Here is a 21950-nt window from a genome sequence, read left to right as displayed (position 1 = left end):
AAAGTTGACCCATTTGATTACCTTTGGTTTTATTCACTTGTATTTTGCATCTGATAGGGGTCCACTTCCAAATTTGTAATAAAAAATGCAAACCTATTAATGCGTGGAGCGTGCTAAATCCAATTGGGTCTGAAAATTATGTTTATCATTATCATTATCGTTACGATTACCATTATTGTTATTATTATTATTGTTCTAGAGGAAAAAGTATGAATTTCGATATATTTACTATGACCCTAACAACAACAATAAATGTGAGAAAATTTATAATTTTAAGTAAATGCGATAAAAAACTAATTATATTTGTTATTTTTTATAATTGATGAATCAAATAAATTTCATTAGATTACACTAATTTTTATTACGATGAGGTGACGTAAATGAAAAATAGTTATGAAAAACTAACCGATAGTCTAATTTAATTACTTTAGGAAAGCGTAGGGTGAATGAGAATACGTTTTGCGTCTTACTGCAAAGCTCTCTTCTCTCTTCTCTCAACAAAGCTCTCTTCATTGATTTCTTTCTTTCTTTTTTTTTTTTTGAAACACAGCTCTCTTCATTAAATATAAAACATAGACAAATAACTGAATAATAATATTATTCTATATTTCTTGCAAAATATTGAGACGTCAGATTTTATTTATTTAATAATAAAGGTTACGACGGTGTCGCTTTATTCTCCGATTATTTTATTTATAAAAAGAAAATTAATTTGAGTCCACAAGAAATCATGAAAGATAAAAAAAATAAATAAATAAACAAAACAAACTCTCTACAATAATGACAACTATCCACGTCAGCTCGCAATAGCGATTGTCTGAAAGCAATACGGACTCTGCATTGGAACGGCAAATTTATTTTTTCTCTCAAATAATATTTTTTATGTTAAAATATTATTTTAATATTTTCCATTTCATTTAATTTTAGTTATTATATTTTTAATAAATTTTAAAATTACTCCATTAAAGCTATTTTTTAAAACTAGTTAAATAATAATGATAATGTAATAATTTTCATACATGCAAATACAATATGGATATTTTTTTAAAAGAATGGATCAACAATAAATAATCAGTATATATTAAATCTAGGGTAATTTGTAAAAACTATTAAGCGGATGATACATGTAATTACAATTCAAACTTTCAACGGTAAAAATTAAACTCTTATTAAAATTAGACACTTAAATTTATAATTGTTATAAAAATTGGATCTTAGATGATAAAAAAAAATGAACCGTCAAATTCATACAGTTACTATAATTTCTACTATTGTGTAAGTTTGAGAGTTTAATTTTAACACTTCTACAAAAATCTTTAACTTTCACACAATTGAAGCTTTGAGAATATAATTACAACTATTACAATATTTTAAAGGTATTTTTATAATTTATCCTTAAATATCGAACATATAATAATTAAAATTAAACATTTAAAAGTATAAAAATCAAAGTGGGAAGGAATTTCAAAATTTAGGAATGAAATTAATATTTTAATAGATTATTTTCAAATATACTGAAATGAGTCGATTGTCATTTAAAATAATTATTAATTAATAAATTTAATTGGTTAAAAAAGAAAAAGAAATATATAAAGAGGAACATGCCTCCCCACCCTTCTGACTACTCGCACCCTTTTTCCAGGCTCAAGTTGCAGATACTCTCTTCTCTTGCGTGAAAAGTCTCCGCCTCTCTTTTTTCAGGTCTCATCTCCATCTGGGTTTTCCATGTTTTTTTGAGAAATTTTGCTCTTTTTTTCAGGTGATTTGGATTGGATTTGTGTTGTTCTTGCTTTATCTGAACTTATTGTTCTTTGATTCTTTGTTCTTATGTTTTCGCTTGGTAATTTGTGTGTGTTTGTTTCTTTGACTTCGTCGCCAAATTTCTTGTACTGATCTTCAGAAAACCATTTTGCTTTTAATTGTCGAGTTTGCGAACCAATAGGTTTGTTGGTGATTGAGTAATCCCATTGAACAAATCATTTTTGGACCGGGTTTTTGTTTTTGCTTGTTTTTTTCTCAGCCATTGACTATGATTTTGTTGAGATGGCCTTTTCAACCTTGGTAGGTGGCCATGATATTATACAGTCTTGACTTTTGGATTCTTTTAACTTTCTTTCTCTGTTTCTCTGTTAAGATCAAATATAAATGTCATTTGATATTATTCTTTTTAGAAGATGGGTATGTGATAAAATCAGTGGTTTCTGCCTGGATTTTTGTCTGCTAAAGACTTGGACTGAATGGAACAAATGGAAATTTGGAATCTGATTGCTGGTTGGGTCTTTACTCTTATTCCAGTGGTGTAGAACATGAAGAGTTGAAAGGAAGATGAAAGATCTTGTTAATCGAGAAATCTAAGCAGAAGTTATTAGTAAGAATTTACGTTCGGTATAATTTTGGATAAGGAGTTCTAGGGAATATAAAGGATCACGTTTTTGGGGAAATCAAAGTAGAAAGTCGTGTTGCTATTTGTAAGAATTTATGTTCCGTAATTTTGGAAAGTTTGGTTCATTTGAAGTTTTCGTACCGAGAGTGTAGAATTAAAATTCTTGGTTGCATGATTCTTATCCGGAATCTCATTTAGTGATTGTTACCTAATTCAAGTTTTGTTGTTATGTCCAGATGTGCAGATAATTATGATGGTTCAAGGATTAGCCTTCTAAATGTGTTCGGTGTATTATTTTGTCTTCGCACAGTATCATTTTGGGCCTGGTTGATCAGTGATTAGATTCTGGTTCTTTGATTAATATTTTAGATTCAACTGAGGTGCTCATAGTTCCTACTCGTTCACTGAGTTTTTCTATGAAAGTGAGCTAAACTTCCCATCTCTTTCATGGATAGTAATCAGTTTGGTTCTAATTGGGATGATGTGATTTGTTCGATATGCTTGGATTTTCCCCATAATGCTGTACTTCTGCAATGTGCATCATATAACAAAGGATGCCGCCCCTTTGTGTGTGACACGGACCATTTACACTCGAATTGTCTCGATCGTTTTAAAAATGCACATAACACTACTCCCCCATCAACGTCTGATGTAGTTTCTCCACTAAACACAGAACCAGTTGCACCAGAAGATGATTGCAAATTATGTTGTCCTTTGTGTAGAGGAGATGTTAGTGGATGGAAGGTGGTTGATGAGGCCCGCATACATTTGGATGAAAAGAAGCGTTATTGTGAGGAAGAACAATGTAGATTTATGGGCACATATTTGGAATTACAACAACATGCTCAGTTGGAACATCCTCATGCTCGTCCTTCAAAAATCGATCCAGCTCGACAACTTGATTGGGAAAATTTTCAGCAGTCCTCTGAAATCATCGATGTCTTAAGTACCATTCACTCAGAAGTTCCACGTGGGGTGGTGTTTGGAGACTACGTGATTGAATATGGAGATGATGAAAGTGGAGACGAGTTTGAGGATTTCCCCGGGGATGATGGCAATTGGTGGACCTCTTGTATCTTGTATCAAGTGTTCGATAATTTTAGGAACTCAAGAAATCGAAGGAGGTCAAGAATTGGTGATACAAGAAGGGGACAACGTCGTTCGAGTAATGACTTGTCAAATTCAGACGATAGTTCTGTGGCCTCAGTAGAATTTGCGGAGTACGGGGTAGAAGAAATTGACGATGAACTTGTGAGTACAAATGTCTCTTCTAGAGGTAGTTCCAACCACAGGAGGTGAGAAAATGCATTCCCCTTCAAATCTCCTTTGAGCTCTATTCAAGTATCTCTGTTTAACTAGTTATTCGTGGGGCTTCATGGAACTTCTTGACATGTTTTGGCTGAAATTAACCTTGAAAACTAAACAAAATGAACCGTTATAACATTTATGAATTAGATGAGACTTCTTTTTGTTGCATCTAGTTCTTAGCTCTACAAGTTTTACAGTTTAGCTTAGATGTCATTATACCGATATATTTGAGTTTCTTGTTCTAACTTGATTAATTCATCTTCCTCACCAATCCCTAGTTCCAGGAGACGTCGCTCCCGCTTTTACGACAACTAGCCACTAGGTATGCATTTTCCTATGAGCTGCACTGTTTTTGTATTGTCTCTGTTTTAATACTCAACAGGACATCTTTAAGCATGGTCTATTTTCTTCTCCTTCCTGTCTCACAAATATTTTCTCCTGTTTTCTTATGATTTATGGCAGTGTTGAAAATGAGGCGGAGTTAAGGAAATAGACGAACCATTTAGACGTAGAAAAGTACTCAAATTCATGTTACATTATGTAATGTTTAAACTTTTTGTTCTTACATTATGCTGGCTTCTTTCTTTCTTTTATTTTTGTTTGGTTTCTTTTATGGGGTTGTCCTAAGATGTATTCTGCTTACTCATTATATTGTCAAAATGGATTGAAAGGCGCCAAACTGATGATAACTGATGCTTTAGTTAGTGTACAGCTGATCTAAATTTTGTTCCTTTGTTTCATTTATCACTGTCTTATTCTTGCAATCCCGCTTACGGTTGTCAACATGCTTGATTGGCGTCGAGTCCGTGCTTATCATGTACGATATTCTAAAACATTGCTCTTGCTTTCATATTGTTCTGTACTCCGATGTTGAATCCGAAATTCTTTTGCTTTCTTTCCCAACTTCAATCTATTATGATGGCTTATGTTTAGCTTTAAAGTTCAGAGTTATTTTCACTTTATGTGGGAGTGGCCTGAGGTCAGTGTCATTGGATATTAATGATTAGATGGGAATCAAGTTAAAATTATAATGAGAAAGATATTATTATATTGCCCTTTAAACACAAGTCAACTTCTAAAGAAATGCTTTCTTACTAGAATGGATGCAATTGATGCTAGTTTGGTGTACTGGCCGAAATGCTGTGTAATGATTTTTTGCTTCTATTTCCCCCCGTTAAGATAGTCAGGTGGGGGGAAAAAAGAGAGAGAGACAAAAAAACGTATTCGTAGCTTTTATATTTAATTTAAAAACTTGTCTTTTCACATGTAAAACTCTAATAATAGACAAGTTATAATTCAAGTATTTTTTTAAATAAAAAAAATTAACGTAAATTACTAGGTTTTGATAAGTTTGTTTCTATTTGGTTTTTCACTTTATGTAAACATATTTCAGATCTAAGCTGGATCTAGATGTTGAAAACTGAAAAAGAAAAATTCAAGACCTATAGGATAATAATTTCGTTTTTACCATATAGCTTTTGCAAGTGGTGCTTTTCTCCCCAATTTCATTCGTGGAATAAAATTTTGAATTCTTTGTTAAATTTCTTTTTTTTTTTTTTTTTTTTTTCCTTTTCCTTTTGATTTTGATTTTTACAACATTAGTAGACAGTAGGAAACAAAACATGAATTAATAGGTTGAGGTGATGTTTATAAACTTAGTTTTTAAAAATAAAAAAATCGAAAATCAAATGGTAACAAGCTCAAGTATGACTAACAAACAAGTTTTACTTTTATTCTATTAAGTTTTACTCGAATTAGACTCAAATTTGTATATAAGACAAGTAAATAATAAATTCAGTCCTTGAATTTTGAGGTTTGTAAACTTTTAAAAGTGTCCTTTCAATTTTATCTCTAGTAGATCTTTTGACTAAAAAAGATAATTGATCTATTATATATGAATTTGAATGGCATGATAAAAGCATCGGACTAAATTTTATTTATAATTTTGAAAGCAAATAAATTCAGGGACTGAATTTCTGATCAAGTCAACCTAGAAATACAAATTGGGTAAATCACATGAAAAAGACACTTCCATCATGTTGTTCTGAGCTTTTACTTCCTATAAGTGATGCCGTCGGCCGTAGTTACTGGTTACTAAAAAACAGTGTTTCAATTGTCCTGAAGCAGAAACAAACGGACAATCATTTGCCTTGTTTTTGTTTTGGCCTGGTATACCCATGAGCTTGACGTCATAACTACAATACTCATCTTTTTCTTTTCTTTTCTTTTCTTTTTTGTTAAGAATCACAACATATGATCTCAGAGGCAATAATATAAACCTTATACTAATTTGAACAATTATTATAAGTGATTGATTGTGCCATTTTTAATGACAAAATCATTGTTTTTCGTTCGTCTTTCATGTGTGCTTTTATGAATTGTACAAGTCATTAATTCATCTTAGAGAATGGAACTAGAAATCCGATTTGCGTCTTATTGTAGGTGTGTCATCTATTCAATGTGGAATTGTTTGTCATCTATTCAATGTGGAATTGTTTGTCATCTATTTAATATGGAATTCTATCTCTTGTTTAGTTTCTAGTATCGATTTGATTTGAGTTCCTTTGTTCAAAACAATATTTATGTCAAATTTTCCTTCTCAGTTGTTTCGTCTTTGTTCAATCTATTGTTCTTCTGTCCAATCAAATATCCTGATCGAGCTAGCTTGACTGGTACATCAAATATCACAACCAGATTCACCATTTTATATCATTTCAATTTCGCTATACAATAAAAATACACCTTTTTCCTTACAAAAGAAATGGCAAAATTTGGTTCCTGATAGAAGAAACTCTCTCTACTCAAAACAGTTTGCTATACATATATATGATATGCCTAAAAAGATACATTACCTCCCTGTAATTTACAAGTTCTCTTGTTCAAAGATTTAGTAAAATGGCAGAAAGCTACATGTAAGATGTTCGGTACTGGCTTTCTAAATGAATTAAAATTGTATTTCTATACGTGCCTATATATATCCTATATATATATATCCTTTATCTGTCCGATAGAACGGATTCGGTCCAAGCCAACATGAGGTCCCGAACGACTGCTGGAAAATCTGCAGACAGCCCCAGTTGTGGGGAAAAAACGTTATGTTCAGTTTCAACCACGTATAAGTTAGATGTCTAAATGTGAAGATTTGGAATGATTAATGGTTGTAAAGGTCTACCTCGGGCTACTTCCAAAGCCATTGATGGTATGTCTATCTGATCTTCGAGTAATCTGTAGACGTCCACGAGCTATAAAAAAAAATATGGCATTTTAGTACATCCTAAACCAGTAGAACCAAATCACGAAGGGAATGGAAGGAGATTACTGACCTCTTGAACGTGAAGCTGCGAGTCTTCAGTTAAAGCAAGAAGCAGCTGTCGACGGATTCCTTCGTCGAGGAGAAATAGGCGAGCTCCATCTTTGATCGTATCTTTGAGGTCAAGTTTATTCACAACTTGTCTTGAACCTTTCCTGGAAAAGGTTGTCCAAGAAGAAACAAGTTAATGGTATATAGCTGGAAATAACATATACTAGAGCTGCCTGTGTAATGATACAGACAGATCCTTCTTCTGCAACGCTGGGTTGCTGCTCATTTTAACAACGTTCTCTTTAGCAAGCACTATAAGATTTTCGAGACGCTTCCATTGGAACATTCCGTCTTTGAATAAAACCTAAGAGAAAGGAAGAACTTGGATTATAAAGGAACTTCTGCGCAATAGTTGATAGCTCCATCGGAGAGAAAAAGTAGAAAATAGTTTCTATAAAGGAACTTCTGCGCAATAATTGAAAAAGTAGAAAATAGCTCCATCGGAGAGAAAAAGTAGAAAATGTCTTATAATAATTTAGGTAGCAGGAGTGTTGATCAAACCTGAATGAGGCGTTCCCGTAAAGCAGGGTTTGGATCTGTCAAAAGACGCTTTGCTACATATGGATATGCAACCTGTTGAGAAAACAAATAGAGAAAAATGTATGGTAAACACGAGGATTGAGATCAGATCCCTAACAAGAGAAAGGAGTATATAAGGATAAGGCAATGCAAGTAAAGGTGTCGTTGAGAAGTGTATAATTGCTTTCAATTTGGAACTCCAGAACACAGTTCTACAACCTATAGAACGGAACATGTTCAAGTAAGGTCGTTGCTTTCAATTTAATATAACTGTTTTCTTATAGAGACAACAAATTAAAATTCGTGAAGTGGAAAAGAAACTAATTCTCTTATGTCTAAGCACTATATATTTATAGACATGATCCGTAGCTTAAGAGTATTCAAGTATTTTGGTAAAGGCACCCCGCAACGAAAGAAAGATTCAATTCTATCAATCCATCAAGACCCTTTCAACCACTCAAATGTTCTGAAACATACACCAACTTTCTAAAGAAGAGCATCTAAGGGTCTTTCACAAAACCTAGTGCACTGTTGACCAAGCAACTAATGAAATTAATTGCTTCAGAGCTCCCTCCACGCACCGAAAGAAAATGAAAGAGCGCACTTAATTCAATCGTTGGAACTACTCTAGACGTTTTCCTCGTGAATCCAATCTTTATCAGAATGCTTTTTTCATAGTAGCTGTGTCAGGCCTCAAAGAAAAAGTTAACACGGTCGTGCTAATTGGGGAAAACCATAAATTTCTCGACAACAATACACCCTTTTATTCACAATTCTCATTTCCTGTTAAAAGGATTGCAGTATTAATACTGAACCTGGTGAAATCTGATAGCCACTTGATACCCAAGCATTTTCAATCCCCTCGATTTTCTCCAAAGTAAAAAGTAGATGCATTACACAAGAATTTGTTTCTATTCGTTAGTTGTTTAAAGATATTTGCCAACGGATAGAGAATCCCCTTAAGAAAAGAAAATTTGAAAGAAGAAAAAAATTGTTCATCCAGTAAAACCAACATAAACACTCAATTACTAAATAGTATATACAGAGTTCATTACTGAGATAAGATGTTTGCCTATCAACTAGCCCTATCCCTATGAAACGTAATGTCATAGAAGTAGAAATTTTCATCCTTTTACTAACAAAGAAAAATACCATAAGAATTTTCTAGCATGTGCACCTGAAATAGAACTAATAAATATGTAAAATATAACTTCACCTCAAGAAATTTGAAGTTGGGCTTGAGAGTAAAACAAATTCCCTCTTGAGTCAGTAGAGATCGAATGACAAGAGAAAACCTCTCAGGTATTCGGATAGGATAATTATAGACCAATTGATTGAACTTTCCTGGAACACATGAAGCAGATATCATAGCAATTCTATGTTGTGATTCTTCGATTTATAGGTATTTTGTTGAACTTAAAAGTTCTATACTAGGGAAGTTACCAGTGACACTTCGGAAATTAAAATCAGATAACCCTTTCCCAGCAGAATTTTGCCAAATTGCTTCTAATGCCGGAATGATAGGAGCAACATCTGTTCCAGGAGCCAGAAATCCGAGCCTAGTGAAATCATTTGCCATTTCAGCATAATCCTCATTTACAGCATGCACGACAGCATCGATCAAGATTTGTTTATTTTGCTGATGGATAGAAAAAGCAATACCGCAAAAAAGATGAGAGAAAGGGAGAAATTAATATATTTGATTCAATTTTCCATAAGGACGAAAACTTACCTGACTGAGGACAGCAACATTTCCAAAATCCACATATGCTATACGTCCATCACGCATTGCAAAAATGTTTCCGGGATGGGGATCGCCATGAAATAACCCAAATTCTAGCAATTGCCGCAATGCTGCACTAACTCCAACTGTTAAAAATCCATCGACATCAATGCCAGCATCCTTAATAGCCTGGTTTGTATGAGAAAATTGTTAATACTTCAAGAAGTACCCGAATGTATCATGTACCAAGAAAAACCATATTAACGATCAAACCTGTGGGTCAGTGCAGCGGATACCATCAATCCATTCCATCACCAAAACCCGTGAACCAGAAAGTTGTTTGTAAACACGAGGAATTTTTACAGTGGGATCATTCTTGAAGTTTTCAATAAAGTCCTCAAGGTTACGGGCTTCCTGCATTAGAAAAGAAGTATTAAACAGTGAGACAAAAATTTTGCCTTCCAGGAGCATGCTTTCAATTCATGGTTGCTTCAATACAATGTGGTCCAAAACGACTTTGCTAGAGGACAGTTCAGATACATACCAAAGTATAATCAAGCTCCTCCAACAGCTTCTCACCAAATTCATCAACTATGAGCTCTGCATTACACCCAAGTTTTTGTAGACTGATGCCATTTAAAAAAGAAGCAAGCGTACGAAAGAGAAAAAGATCCTGGTAAATTATTGGCTCGATCTTAGGCCTTTGAACCTGCAGACAGATTATATAATAATACTGAGGCTAAGGTCTTCTAAACAGTAATGAACAGTCTAAAATGTATGAACTTCCTGACAATGTGAGGAAAACAATAATGTTAATTACATAAAAAACATAAAAACCTTGATAGCAACATCCTCGCCAGAGTCTCGTAGAGTAGCTCGGTAAACTTGACCCAAACTTGCGGCTGCTATTGTCCGTGACGAAATTTTGCTAAAAACAGCTTCAAGGGGGCGACCCAGTTCTTCTTCTATGATACTGAACGCAACCTAGGCAATACCAAACCACATGAAATTATCAGAAAAGTGCAAGATCGTGTATAAGGATGTCTCAAATTTATCAACTGCTAAAAACAACATTCTACCTCATTAGGAAAAGGTGGAACATCGTCTTGAAGAATGCAAAGTTCATTCATATAATCTTCTCTAATAATATCGGGTCTGTTGGCAAGGACCTGTCAAATGGAAGAAAGATCAAGATGGCCCTGAGATGTTGAAAAGGCATGTATGCTTGACAGAGCACATATCTTTTCTAGAACACATGACAAATAGGACTTCCACTTCTGAAATATAGGCTACTCAAAGTAAACTTGTAATTTTTTCAAACATGGATACTCCGGAGGGGGGGAATGTAAGAAAAATCCTGATCAAGCTGCAAACGGAGCTTAAAATATTGGCTTTCAATTCAGTGGACAAAATTCAGGGTATCCTGTTCACTTTCTTGAGTTATGGAGGGTGCAAAAGTTGTAAATGGAGGAAACAGATAGACCACGATAGCAGAAAATTACGATAAAAACAGATTTAGACTTCGTTCAGCAAAACAAAACCATTGATAATGATATTTTGATCAGAACCAATTAAAGGCAAACAATCATAAGTCGACAAGAAATACACTATAATTTAAAAGCATCATACCTGCCCAGCTTTAATAAACGAAGGTCCCAAATCACACAAGAGTTTTCTAAGCTGCTGAGCACGAAATGGGACAACCTCTTCATCCCTTCCGACAAAGTAGTCATACATCAAAATAGACCAGTATAATCCGAGATTCCAAACTATCTCCACACCACGAGAAATGAGAGACAAGACAGCTCCTCTGGATTCCAATACCTTGTTTCTCACCTAAAATAAGATTCAAACATTTACACATGACAAGCTTAATTGAGTACTATTTTTCAACGCCGTCATATGCTAAACATTCAATGTTAATGAATTTCAACCTAATTTTGCAAAAGAAGGCTAACAAATTGTTATCATCATATCACGCCACAAGATTTTCACAGAGATAATAACAATGGCGCGAAATAACATCAGTCATGCAGTAAAGAATAAGATCCTGAAAACCAGCCTAATTCACAAGAAAGACACGAATACGCAAAAGTAATGAACACATTCAGTTCTTACAAAGTACTGTTAAAAAATTCGTACTGTCTCGGGAGAATACTTGCGAAATGGTATGCAAACACCACGCTCGATATCTAGCAACTCCAAGGCAGTACTAGATTTCGGCACTTGCCAGTCCTTTTTCTCACCGGAACCATCACTTCTTCCACTCGCTGCAGCACTGCTACGGGAGACTTCAACTGCAGAATTAGAAATTCGAATCACAGAAACCTTCTGCTTCCTTCCCCGCACAAGCGAACTCCTACCTTTCAAGCTGCGTTGTTTTGCAGAAAACGAAACGGCATGCGTGCAATTCGCAAGTACAAAATCCATATCCAAAGAACGAAAAATCAAAACCCTAAAATCTAGAGAATGAGAAGAAAAATGGAGTTACTGAGCTTGGCGCCGGAGAGGAACAGCGAACGATCAACTTCAAAAATCAGTTAAAGTCGATGATTTCTCATTGAGATTCGTGCGATTTGATGTGGGCAATCGGGAACCCCATAATTACGAGAGCTTCTAATTGATCCCCTCCACAGAAATAGTTTAGCCATTGATAGAGCTGGATTGAAGCTTACGTGTACGGCACATTTGAAAAATTCTGGACCAAAAGGATGGATGGAGGAGAGAGAGACAATACAGAAGGAGAGATGGAAATTCCTAACTTTATTATGTCATAAATTACCTCATAAACCTTTTTAAAATAAAATTAGAAACAATCATAAATATAACAATCGGTCCAAAGCATTGACAATATGATACAATTGAAATTTTATTTATAGATTTACAACAATTCTCATTAGTTCATTAGTGATAAATTATATTAATAGGAGTTTATCGACGATAAAATTTATGTAAAAGTCTATCAATGATAAGATTTATTATATTGATAGATTTGGTTATATGTACCATCATTTAAAAATATTGCTATATAATTAATTATTAAATTTAATAGTACTATTCATTGTAAATACCACTTAAAATATATCGTAAAAGAAGTACCATTTAAGAGCTTATAAACTAAGAAAGTAATTTATTTAAAATTGTATTTTGATCGTAAATTTTTTAAGTTTTATCGATTTGTATTATGAACTTTTTGTTTAATTAGATTACACTCTTAAGTTTAAAATAGTGTTAAACCCCCACCTCATATATGGTGAATTAAAAAAATTATAATAATAAAGTAAAGTATTGCAACGTATGTTAAATCAGTGCACAAATTGACCATCTAATAGTTCTTTAATTTTATATCATACTCGTATTAATTGGATATTTTTTGAAGTTTATAACCCGTTTGGTTAAGAGGTGAGAATGAAAAATTATATTCTATTACCATACAGGTTTTTAACTTTGGAATGAGAATATTTTATTCCAAGGTATTTCATATTTCCATCCATGGAGGTTTTTTATAACCACTCAAATAGATGAGTTTTCTTTATTTCCAATTGTTTCTCTTTCTCTCTTACCTTTTATATTTTCATTTTGTTTGTTTTTATTTTTCGTTGATATGGGTAATTTATTTAATTTTTATAAATATGTTTAAATTAAATTTATAATTGAGATATATAGTTAATTTTATTAATAATAATACTAATATAATGATTTACTCTATTATTATGAATTAATATGAAAAACCATATATTTTTAAAAAAATATGAATCATTAAATCCCTTTTTATTGGTAATATGAATTTATTAAAATTATTAATTAACCTTTAAAAATATTAATTAATTAACTAATAATAAAATAAGTTAATTGTTTTCCATTAAACAATCTTGTACACTTGTACTTTTAGATTTAATTTATAATCATAATTATTTTTTAAAAAATTAAAAACATTGTTTGATGATTTAAAATCAATTAGATTATATCGACCTTTGTATATATATAATACCAATAATTGACATTAAATAATTAGTTAATTAACTCTTCTGTTAACAAGACTATAAGAAAAAAAGAAAGTGAATATTTAAATTAATTACCAATATTTTTTTTACAACAATTGACAATATAAATATGCCATATAAAAAAAATTGATTTATAATAAATATATTAAATCGAAGGGTGAGGGGTATTTTTAGTTAAATTTTAATGGTTTAAAATTGATTTAATAATTTAATATAATAAAAATAAATTAACAAATGAAAATTAATTATTAAAATCAATTTTTATTAATTTTATACTTCATAATTACATAAAAAATTATAACACATTATCATACATTCTATTCTCATTTTCGTACATAATCAAAGATAGTAATATTTGATTCCCAAATATCTTATTTATCGATATTCTTTATTTCTAGGCAATCCAAACGGTTCGTCAATACTTGAATATTTATCTAAATTTATTTTACAAATTAACTAAAATTGAAATTTTATAGTTCAAATAAATGCTTCACAAATTAGGATCAACATTGACAGATGAGTTTGAGCTTACTTGTACGTTACTTTTTCTTTTGGATAAAATCAAATTTCCGGCTGAAGTGGCATTTGCCTTGCTGTGGCAGTTCGTGGTCGTGGCTTTAAGAGGTCCACAGCCCCGATGGGGAAATTGTGATAAAATGTAAAAGTTTGGGCTATAGAGTCCGTGAGATTTCAATTAAATGGAAATTTGCGGGGTTATTTGTGAAATTTAAGCTCTCTAGAAATAATATGTTATTTTAGATTTAAATCTTATTTGGGTCTCCGAATTTTGAATCTTATTTTATTTTGATACCTAACCTTTCAAAAATGCTTATTATAGCCACTTAATTTCAAAAAATGCCTACTTTGATCTTTGGTATAAAGATTATGTTTTAACTTTTTAACAAATGGTGAACTACATTGTATTTATGGAGGATTAAACTGCCAAATAAGTTATCTTCCCTAAAAAATCTAGGGTTTCAATTTTCAACTAGAGTGTAAATTAAAAGTCATGATTTTGATTATTCACTATTTTGGCCCATTGGATGTTGGCATTCTACAATTTCTCAACACGTGCCACACATAATTTTATCCATATACAACATTCAAGTGCTTCGTTTCCTCAAGTTTGGGATATTTTTATGATTTATTAAGGTACTTTTGTTTCTCTTTCTCCGAATCTTTTTTTATGAACCTAGTTCTGTGATTCATTGTGGTAACATTTTTTTAGAGTTTATTTTCTATATGGGTTGGAATTATTTGATTCTAACTCTATTTTCATCTTATTTGCTTGGAGATTCCAATTTGGAAAAAAAAGAAGAAAATAGTAAGATTTTTTTTTTTATAAAAGAAATAAAAAGAAAGATAGTCTTTTTGAAAAAGAAAAAAAATGTGAAACTGGGGGCATAGGATATTGAAGATCAGTCAAATGATGACGTGGGCAGTGTCCTACGATGATGTGGCCTATGACTTGGCAATGTCAACTGTCACATGCCAACTAATTTGATGAATATTATGGAAAAGGGATTTTCCATCTTTTCATATCATACGGTTATACTCCATCCAGTAGTAGCTCACCACGTTACCTAGATTTTCTCCTTGTTGCATAGCTTTTCTTCTCCAACATTCTTTCAATAATTGTATATAAACTGACCTATTCAAGCTCCTATTGCATCGTGAAAAGATAGCCACAGAGCAAATATAAATTAAGAAACTTTCTTTCAGTGCCTCCGTCCTTTTCTTTCTTCATTTTTGTTTCTCAACTTGGTGTCAGAGCATCTCATGGCTAATGTCAACCCAATCCTGGCTCCAAGCTCCAGAAATCCCATCAAACCACCATTGAACTACTTACTTAACCAAATAACCTCTGTAAAGCTGGACAAAACTAATTTTCTCCTTTGGTAGAATCTGGCATGACCAATCCTTCGGTCTATCGTCTTGAAGGATATCTGACCGGTGAAAAAACTTGTCCAAGCAAGTTCATCACTAAAAGCGTCGATTCAACTACCTCTGAAGGTCCAAGCTCGGGAACACCAGAAGAAACACAGTAAACAACCAAACCAGATTATAATGCGCTGGTAGCAATAGATCAATTACTACTCGGATGGCTATACAACTCCATGTCACCAGAAGTCGTCACACAGGTAATGCGTTTTCAAACCGCTAAAGTGAAGGATCCTTATGAAGGGTCCGTAGCGAAAACAGATCATCCTAATTCTAAAAAATTTACAGAATGCAATTTTACAAAGAAACAAAATCGATCATGCATTTAATTAAACAAAACATACAACATGCTTGAGAAACTAAGAAGAGAAAAAAGGAATAGAAGACTTGCCCTTGAAGAACGTAATCTTCACGTTTTCTCTTCACTGTGAAAAACACGAACACCAAAAAGGGCACTACCACAAAAGCAACCTCGGTATTCTCTGGATGAAAATCCAGGAGGAGTGGACTCTAACTACTTTGGTGAGGGAAGGGATTGAGAGAGAAGAGGAAAAGAAAAGCAGGGAAAACCCTGAGATATTAGAATACACACAAAAAAAATTCTTATCATATAATATATATTAAACTATATGTTACATCAAATATAACATAGCTTTCTCTCACCAATGGATTTTAATATGAATCATATTTATATTAATTTTAACCATATAAATCCAATTCTTATAATTAATATTTGAATCATATTCAAATATTTATTTTCTCTCATAAATACTTAATATTATAATGTATCAAATACATTATAGTAATTATATCATATATAATTAATTCCCTTAATTAATTTGAACAATTCAAATTAATCCAAAAACTGATTCTCATTAAATCCCGTTGAGCTACCGAGGGGACCTCATGAACCTGTAACTTGAAGCTCCAATCGTACGTGAATAATTAGTTAAACTCTTTAATTTAAATAATTCACCATCCGTTAACTGACGGGCACTCCACTAAAGATTGTTAGCTGCACTCTTCGCGCTACGGATATATTTTTGTGTCCATTCAATATAACCAGTCAACAGTATGATGACCCTTTAAAAATTGCTCATAAGTACAGCTAGGCCAAAATTACCCTTTTGCCCCTGTAGTTACATCTAACTCCTTAAGTACCACTGATCCCTCTAATGAATAATAAATCATAGTCCAACTATGACCAAACCCTTCTCGGGCCAGGAGAAGGTGTGGCGCCACATTATTCAAGCCTTGCAATCAGCCCTTAAGGGAACATTTATCTACTTACCCCGATGTTGAGGAATGAGTGAATTCCATCTTGTGTAGCTGTGTTCTTAGCTCCTCAATCAAATGAATCCCCAAAATGGTAGGCTTGTTGAGTCGGCGATCTGGCCTCTCTCACCCATAAAAATCAAAGGACTGCCTTCACAAGCAGGAGTTCATAACTCATTTAGGATTCAAGTCATGTTATCTATGGTCATCCTGATGAAATGTAAGTCTCTATTATGAACGACTTTATATAATGAGACTAAACATTTCGTGGTCCGATCTTAAACAAACTTCTTTGTGTAGAATATCTCCGCTCACGTGTCTTCACATGAATGATCAGGATCAGATCATTTGTAGCACTTTATAACAATTGTAACATCTACAAAACGAGCCATACTCATAGTGTCACAAGGATAAGGTATCTAGCTTTATCCATCTACTACAAACCATTTAGGTTATCACTTAAACATGATCCACTCGTATGTCTCTACATACATGTTTAAGCTACAAGATAACCTTGGATGTTAGTTTATTGGTTTATGGCTAATGCAACTAATTTTGAAATAAAACAACAAATGTTTTATTATATAAATGAAATGTTTGTACATTACAATTATAAACTATAGGACCCTACGAGATTTAGGGCATCAACCCCAACATAAAAAAAAAAAACTTTGAGAAACTGTTTTAGAATTTTTTGGAGTTCATTCCAGAGCTGAAATAGACTATCTTAAACGTTTATTTCAACAAACTACAAAATGTGCTTGAAAAATGAGTGATTACCTGTCCACCATGAAGTCTTACTCTGATAATCTAGCCTTTGCTGGGAGTCCTGTTAGTTCCAATGATCTTGACTCTCAAGTTTTGTCAGGTCTAGATGAAAAAAATAATGCTGTTGTAGTATCTGTGCAAGGGAAGATTGGTATATCTTGGACTGAATTACAGTTCGATCTCCTTAGATATGAAAAATGGTTGGAATATCAAAATACCATAAAGAATGAAGTCTCCAATCTATACTTAAATATTGATTCCTCCTCGCCCTCTGTGAATGTTACTCAATATCGAAGCAGCTCAACTCTTCAAAACCCCACCTCAAATCGAAACAACCCGCCCCCACAGACTAATAACTAGAGAAGAGGACGAGGACTTGGTCGTGGTAGATGGAATAATCAATGCCCTACCTGTCAAGTGTGTGGCCGCCTGTGCCACACAACAAATATTTGTTTTTCAAGGTATAATTGGGATGTCAGCAACCCAAATCAAACTCATCTTCGTGAATGAGCCTTTAGTGTTTTAGGCCAAGCACCAAATTGTCAGTAACCCAAATCAAACTCATCTTCGTGAAGGAGCCTTCAGTGTTTCAGGCCAAGCACCAAATTATCGAACAAACCAGAATGTTATGTTGGTTAATCTTGTTCTACTAACTCCGGAAAGTGTTGTGGATCCAAATTGGTATGCGGATAGCGGTGCCTCTAGCCATGACACTACCAACCCAAACTTCCTACACGCAAAGATAAACTACACGGGTACTGAAAAAGTCATTGTAGGAAACGGTGCCCCTCTATTAATTTCATACATTGGTAACTCTACTTTCCCCTCAAATTATGGTTTTCTCAAGCTTAATAATGTTCTGTGTGTTCCCAACATTGCCAAAAATCTTGTTAGTGTCTCTTAATTGGCAAAGGATAATAATATATGTGTTGAATTTCACTCTAATTTATGTGTCATAAAGGACAAAACAACGGGAGTGGAGCTACTGAAGGGAGTTTTTAAAGAGGTTTATATCAAGTTGCCTCCAGCACATCTATAAATAATGCCCAGGCTATACATGGTAGAAGTCTCGGTGGTGCTGACATTAATCTTGTCTTTCCTTAAGTTTATCAGACCTCTGTAATACTATTCAAGTCCATTTTGCATAAGAGGATTGGACATCCATATTAAAGTTTTAAACAGAGTAATTAAGGATCGTAATTTGAATCTTTCAGTTAATGATGTCTCAGATTTCTATGAAGCTTGTTAATTTGGTAAAATTCACGCCTTACCTTTTCCAAACTCTACTTCTCAAGCTAAATCCAAATTTGAGCTGGTACATACTGATTTGTGGGGGCCCGCCCCGATCGTTGGTGACGGGAAATTAGAAGTCAAATTATTCAACAATTAAAATCCCTTGGACGCGGTATGCGATGCATGTTCTTAAGATATGCGTTGATAGTCCTGCGTCGATGGTCATGCGTTGGAATTAATATGCATTAATAAATGTATGCTATGACCATGCGTCCTATCACAAGTTTTCTTGCGCTCACGCCAAGTATAACGCGAATGCAAGTTTCTCGGGTAATCCGAGGTCGAACACTGGGACTTGTAGCTATATGTATGCAGTAATGTGCATGCGACAGTTTAAATAAGAGAATGGAAGGGAGGTAGCTAAGTTAATCCTACTCCTACTCCTATTTAACAGACAACGCAATGAGAATATACATGAGAGGTAGAGATATGACAACACTTGACATGAAATAAATGTATGGGAAAATAGATAAAATGTGGAGATGATTTCATTGCAATACTTAAGAGTGACCGCAAGGGCAACCTTAGTCAACGCAAGCCATGCGATCATGCAACACACATACAATAGTAAACCACCTCTCGGTGTGAATGCTACGGCTTCTAATGCTAGAATGCATGCGATATATGCAATAAGTCTATAGGACCTATCATAAGCATCTATTCTTATTTATGCGATGACAAAGTGACACACACACAAATAAGGCGACCACAATATCATACCTATTCCTAGGGTGCATGTGATACAGGTTAACAAACAAAGCTTATCTCTAAGTTCCCCATTCTTGCCTATGTGTTCCAATCCGCTCTCTCGAGTCTTAGATTTGGGTTTTAGATTACTCTCTCAAGTATGCCTAAATGATGAATGATGCGCTCATAAGACAAGGTAACCGCATGAACTTGGCTGACCAAAGATTATTCCTATCTCTAGTGAACAATGCATACATTGCTTAATGCGACCAACCACTTACCCTCCCGGGCAGTTGGTTGTTACTGACTTTACTCATAGACAAGCAATGCGTTAGCCTATAGACAGGTATTGCCACAACTTCACACTAAGCAATTAAGGTTACTCACACACTCACGCAACGCACACCTCTTGGTAGGTTGCTACATGCTTCATATCCCTAATCCACATGACTAAGTGTGCAATACCGAAGCAATCTCACTAAGTGTTGCAATGAAAGTAAAGATGCTAAGCAAAGAAGATGGAGATGGAGTCGAAGGAAACAGAGAAATGCATTGAAAATAAATTGTATTGATTCCTTAATCACAAAATGTCATACAATAAAACATAAGAAAAGAAAGGAAAATGAAATGACCGGCTAGAAGCAAAGACTTGCTTCTAGCGGATGTGCGTCAAGGCTGCCGGTGGTGCCATGGATTGGCGGTGGAGCTGACTCTCTCAAGATCTAGCTTCGGTCGAAGGCTCCGGTCGTCACTCGGAATGGATGAAGGAGGTGAAGAACTCTCAAGCGTCTTCTCACTCATTTTGTCTGGATCGCAGGGAAAACCCTGGGTTGCAGGGGTAATCCCTGGATAACTTAAATTTCAGCTCATCGGCTTCTATTTATAGAGCTTGGGTCACCGACAGCATTAATTGGACTGCTCTGAGTCTGACATTCAGCGCGTTAGTCCTTTTTGAACCTCTGCCACTAACAGCGTGGTAGGTGAAATGTCAGCATCATCTTTTGGTTTTTCTCGAGGTAGATGAATTGATGCGTTCGTTCCACCAACCTTGCGTTGATCCCATTAGTATGCATTGTCACATAGCCGCAATCATTTAATGACCGCATTCGCTTAATACCGCAACTTTACACGATGACTGCAATCGCTAGACGAGCGCAATTCCCATGCTATGGACGCATACGGCTGATTACCGCAACATCCATGCGTTGATCGACGAGTTCGACCTTGCGATGGAGTGCTTCTCTGCATGTGGTCGTCTATGCGGTGGTCTGGTTTCTGCGTTTGCGCCCATTTCCTGTTTTAGCTACAAAAATAGAACATTGAACGCATAATAACGGGTTAGCTGAGATTCAACATGCTGATCGACGCAAGCTCATTTGCTCATGAATTTCTATCATGATTGACGCATATTCTGCTTAACGACCTTCATAATTCTAAGTAAAAGGCCTAAGATGACACGCATTTCTGCATGTCATCAATCGTCTCCGTAGATGGGTTTCAATACTATGTTATCTTTATTGACAATTTTAGCCGCTTTACTTGGATTTATCCTCTCCGACAAAAGAGCGATACTATTTTTGCCTTCCAACAGTTTCTTGTAGTTGTGAAAACTCAGTTTAATATGACAATTAAAACTTTACAAAGGGATGGTAAGGGTGAATACCAACCTGTTACTACTCTCTGTACTAATTTGGGCATTGCAACCCGGTTTTCCTGTCCTCATACTTTGGCACAAAACGGTCGGGCTGAATGTAAGCATCGCCATGTCATCGAAATGGGTCTCATATTGCTTGCTTAAGCCTCCATGCCTCTCAAGTTTTTGTGGTTTGCTTTCAAAATGCTATTTTGTTGATTAATGAGCTTCCCTCTTCTACTCTTCATTACAAATCTCCTATGAAAATCCTAATTAGGCGTCAACTTGACTTTTCCCTATTACGTATTTTTGGTTGTGCTTGTTTTCCAAATCTTCAACCTTATCAAACTAACAAGTTTGCTTTTCATACAGAAAAATTTGTTTCTTTGGGCTCGTCGCCACAACATAAAGGCTACATGTGCCTATCATCAGCTAGTCGCATTTTCATATCCAGGCATGTCTGCTTTAATGAGGCTAATTTTCCATTTTAGAATGGCTTTGGCAAACAACAAGTTTCCTCTTCCAATTCATCCCTAACCGCACCATCTATCTTAACTTGGTTTGGCCCACCCACCCTATCCCAAACACCCTCACCTATTTTGACCTAACAACTAGCCCAACACCCAATTCAACCATCACCTTATACCTTTCGATCTCCCTCCCAGATACAACCTTCTACTCCCTATCTTCAACCCACAATCCAAGTTGTAATACTCACCTCTCTGACAGTTCAGGCCATCTCAGCCCAACATTATGATGTTGGGATTGATATCCTAATTCTCCCGGAGTCTCGTAGTTTGTAAAATTTGTACACATTGTTATTAATAAAATAAGAATAATTTTATTTGCATTTACTCATATCCAATAAACAAAGATCCATGGTTATTGTATGTAAACTTAAGCATGTATATGCGATATACAAGTGGATCATGCCTTAAGTAATAACCTAAAAGGTCTTTAGTATAATGATAGGGATACCTTATCCTTGTGACACTATGGATATGGCCTGCTTTGTAGAGGTTTACAAATGTTGTGAACTACTACAGGTGGTCTGA

At 34.5% G+C, this 21950-nt stretch overlaps 2 protein-coding genes across 6 annotated transcripts; one reads left to right on the top strand and one right to left on the bottom strand.

The window, feature by feature from the left end:
• The first annotated feature begins 1566 nt into the window (after positions 1–1566).
• LOC120076613 (E3 ubiquitin-protein ligase, putative (DUF1644)) lies at positions 1567–4431 on the top strand. Of its 3 annotated transcripts, XM_090313390.1 has the most exons (5): positions 1629–1701; positions 2296–2368; positions 2620–3678; positions 3970–4013; positions 4154–4431. In XM_090313390.1, the coding sequence occupies exons 3-4, from the start codon at positions 2831–2833 to the stop codon at positions 4004–4006; spliced, it is 885 nt and encodes a 294-aa protein (XP_090169516.1). In that variant the 5' UTR covers positions 1629–1701; positions 2296–2368; positions 2620–2830; the 3' UTR covers positions 4007–4013; positions 4154–4431. The 3 variants fall into 3 exon arrangements, with proteins under 3 accessions (XP_038886419.1, XP_038886420.1, XP_090169516.1); XM_039030491.2 differs by lacking the exon at positions 2296–2368 and having other exon boundaries at positions 1567–1701; XM_039030492.2 differs by lacking the exon at positions 2296–2368 and having other exon boundaries at positions 1620–1759.
• A 1942-nt stretch (positions 4432–6373) lies between these two features.
• On the bottom strand, positions 6374–12064 carry ACDO1 (Protein kinase superfamily protein). Of its 3 annotated transcripts, none has more exons than XM_039029543.2 (14): positions 11437–12064; positions 10924–11130; positions 10374–10463; positions 10132–10278; positions 9839–10003; positions 9568–9708; positions 9304–9483; positions 9015–9210; positions 8788–8915; positions 7554–7625; positions 7244–7356; positions 7015–7156; positions 6864–6933; positions 6374–6752 (listed from the first exon to the last, which is right to left on the bottom strand). In XM_039029543.2, exons 1-14 carry the CDS (start codon positions 11722–11724, stop codon positions 6688–6690), a joined length of 2004 nt encoding a protein of 667 aa, XP_038885471.1. In that variant the 5' UTR covers positions 11725–12064; the 3' UTR covers positions 6374–6687. The 3 variants fall into 3 exon arrangements, with proteins under 3 accessions (XP_038885471.1, XP_038885472.1, XP_090169147.1); XM_039029544.2 differs by having other exon boundaries at positions 11413–12053; XM_090313021.1 differs by having other exon boundaries at positions 11453–11999.
• Positions 12065–21950: the final 9886 nt, after the last annotated feature.

This window comes from Benincasa hispida, chromosome 4 (assembly GCF_027475165.1).
Source record: "Benincasa hispida cultivar pf3 chromosome 4, pf3_genome.v1.1, whole genome shotgun sequence".
Lineage (NCBI taxonomy): Eukaryota > Viridiplantae > Streptophyta > Magnoliopsida > Cucurbitales > Cucurbitaceae > Benincasa > Benincasa hispida.
The sequence above is the reverse complement of the archived record's forward strand: the minus strand, read 5'-3'. Positions and strand labels throughout refer to the sequence as shown.

What these genes read in the sequence shown, in the direction of transcription:
- LOC120076613 (XM_039030491.2), top strand. Translation starts at nt 2,831, where the DNA reads ATGGATAGTAATCAGTTTGGTTCTAATTGGGATGATGTGATTTGTTCG. An exon ending in GGTAGTTCCAACCACAGGAG is followed by an intron (nt 3,679 to 3,969) that starts GTGAGAAAATGC and finishes ACCAATCCCTAG; the next exon opens with TTCCAGGAGACGTCGCTCCC.
- ACDO1 (XM_039029543.2), bottom strand. Translation starts at nt 11,724, where the DNA reads ATGGATTTTGTACTTGCGAATTGCACGCATGCCGTTTCGTTTTCTGCA. An exon ending in GCGTTGCAGAAGAAGGATCT is followed by an intron (nt 7,157 to 7,243) that starts GTCTGTATCATT and finishes AACCTTTTCCAG; the next exon opens with GAAAGGTTCAAGACAAGTTG. An exon ending in GGCTTTGGAAGTAGCCCGAG is followed by an intron (nt 6,753 to 6,863) that starts GTAGACCTTTAC and finishes GGCTGTCTGCAG; the next exon opens with ATTTTCCAGCAGTCGTTCGG.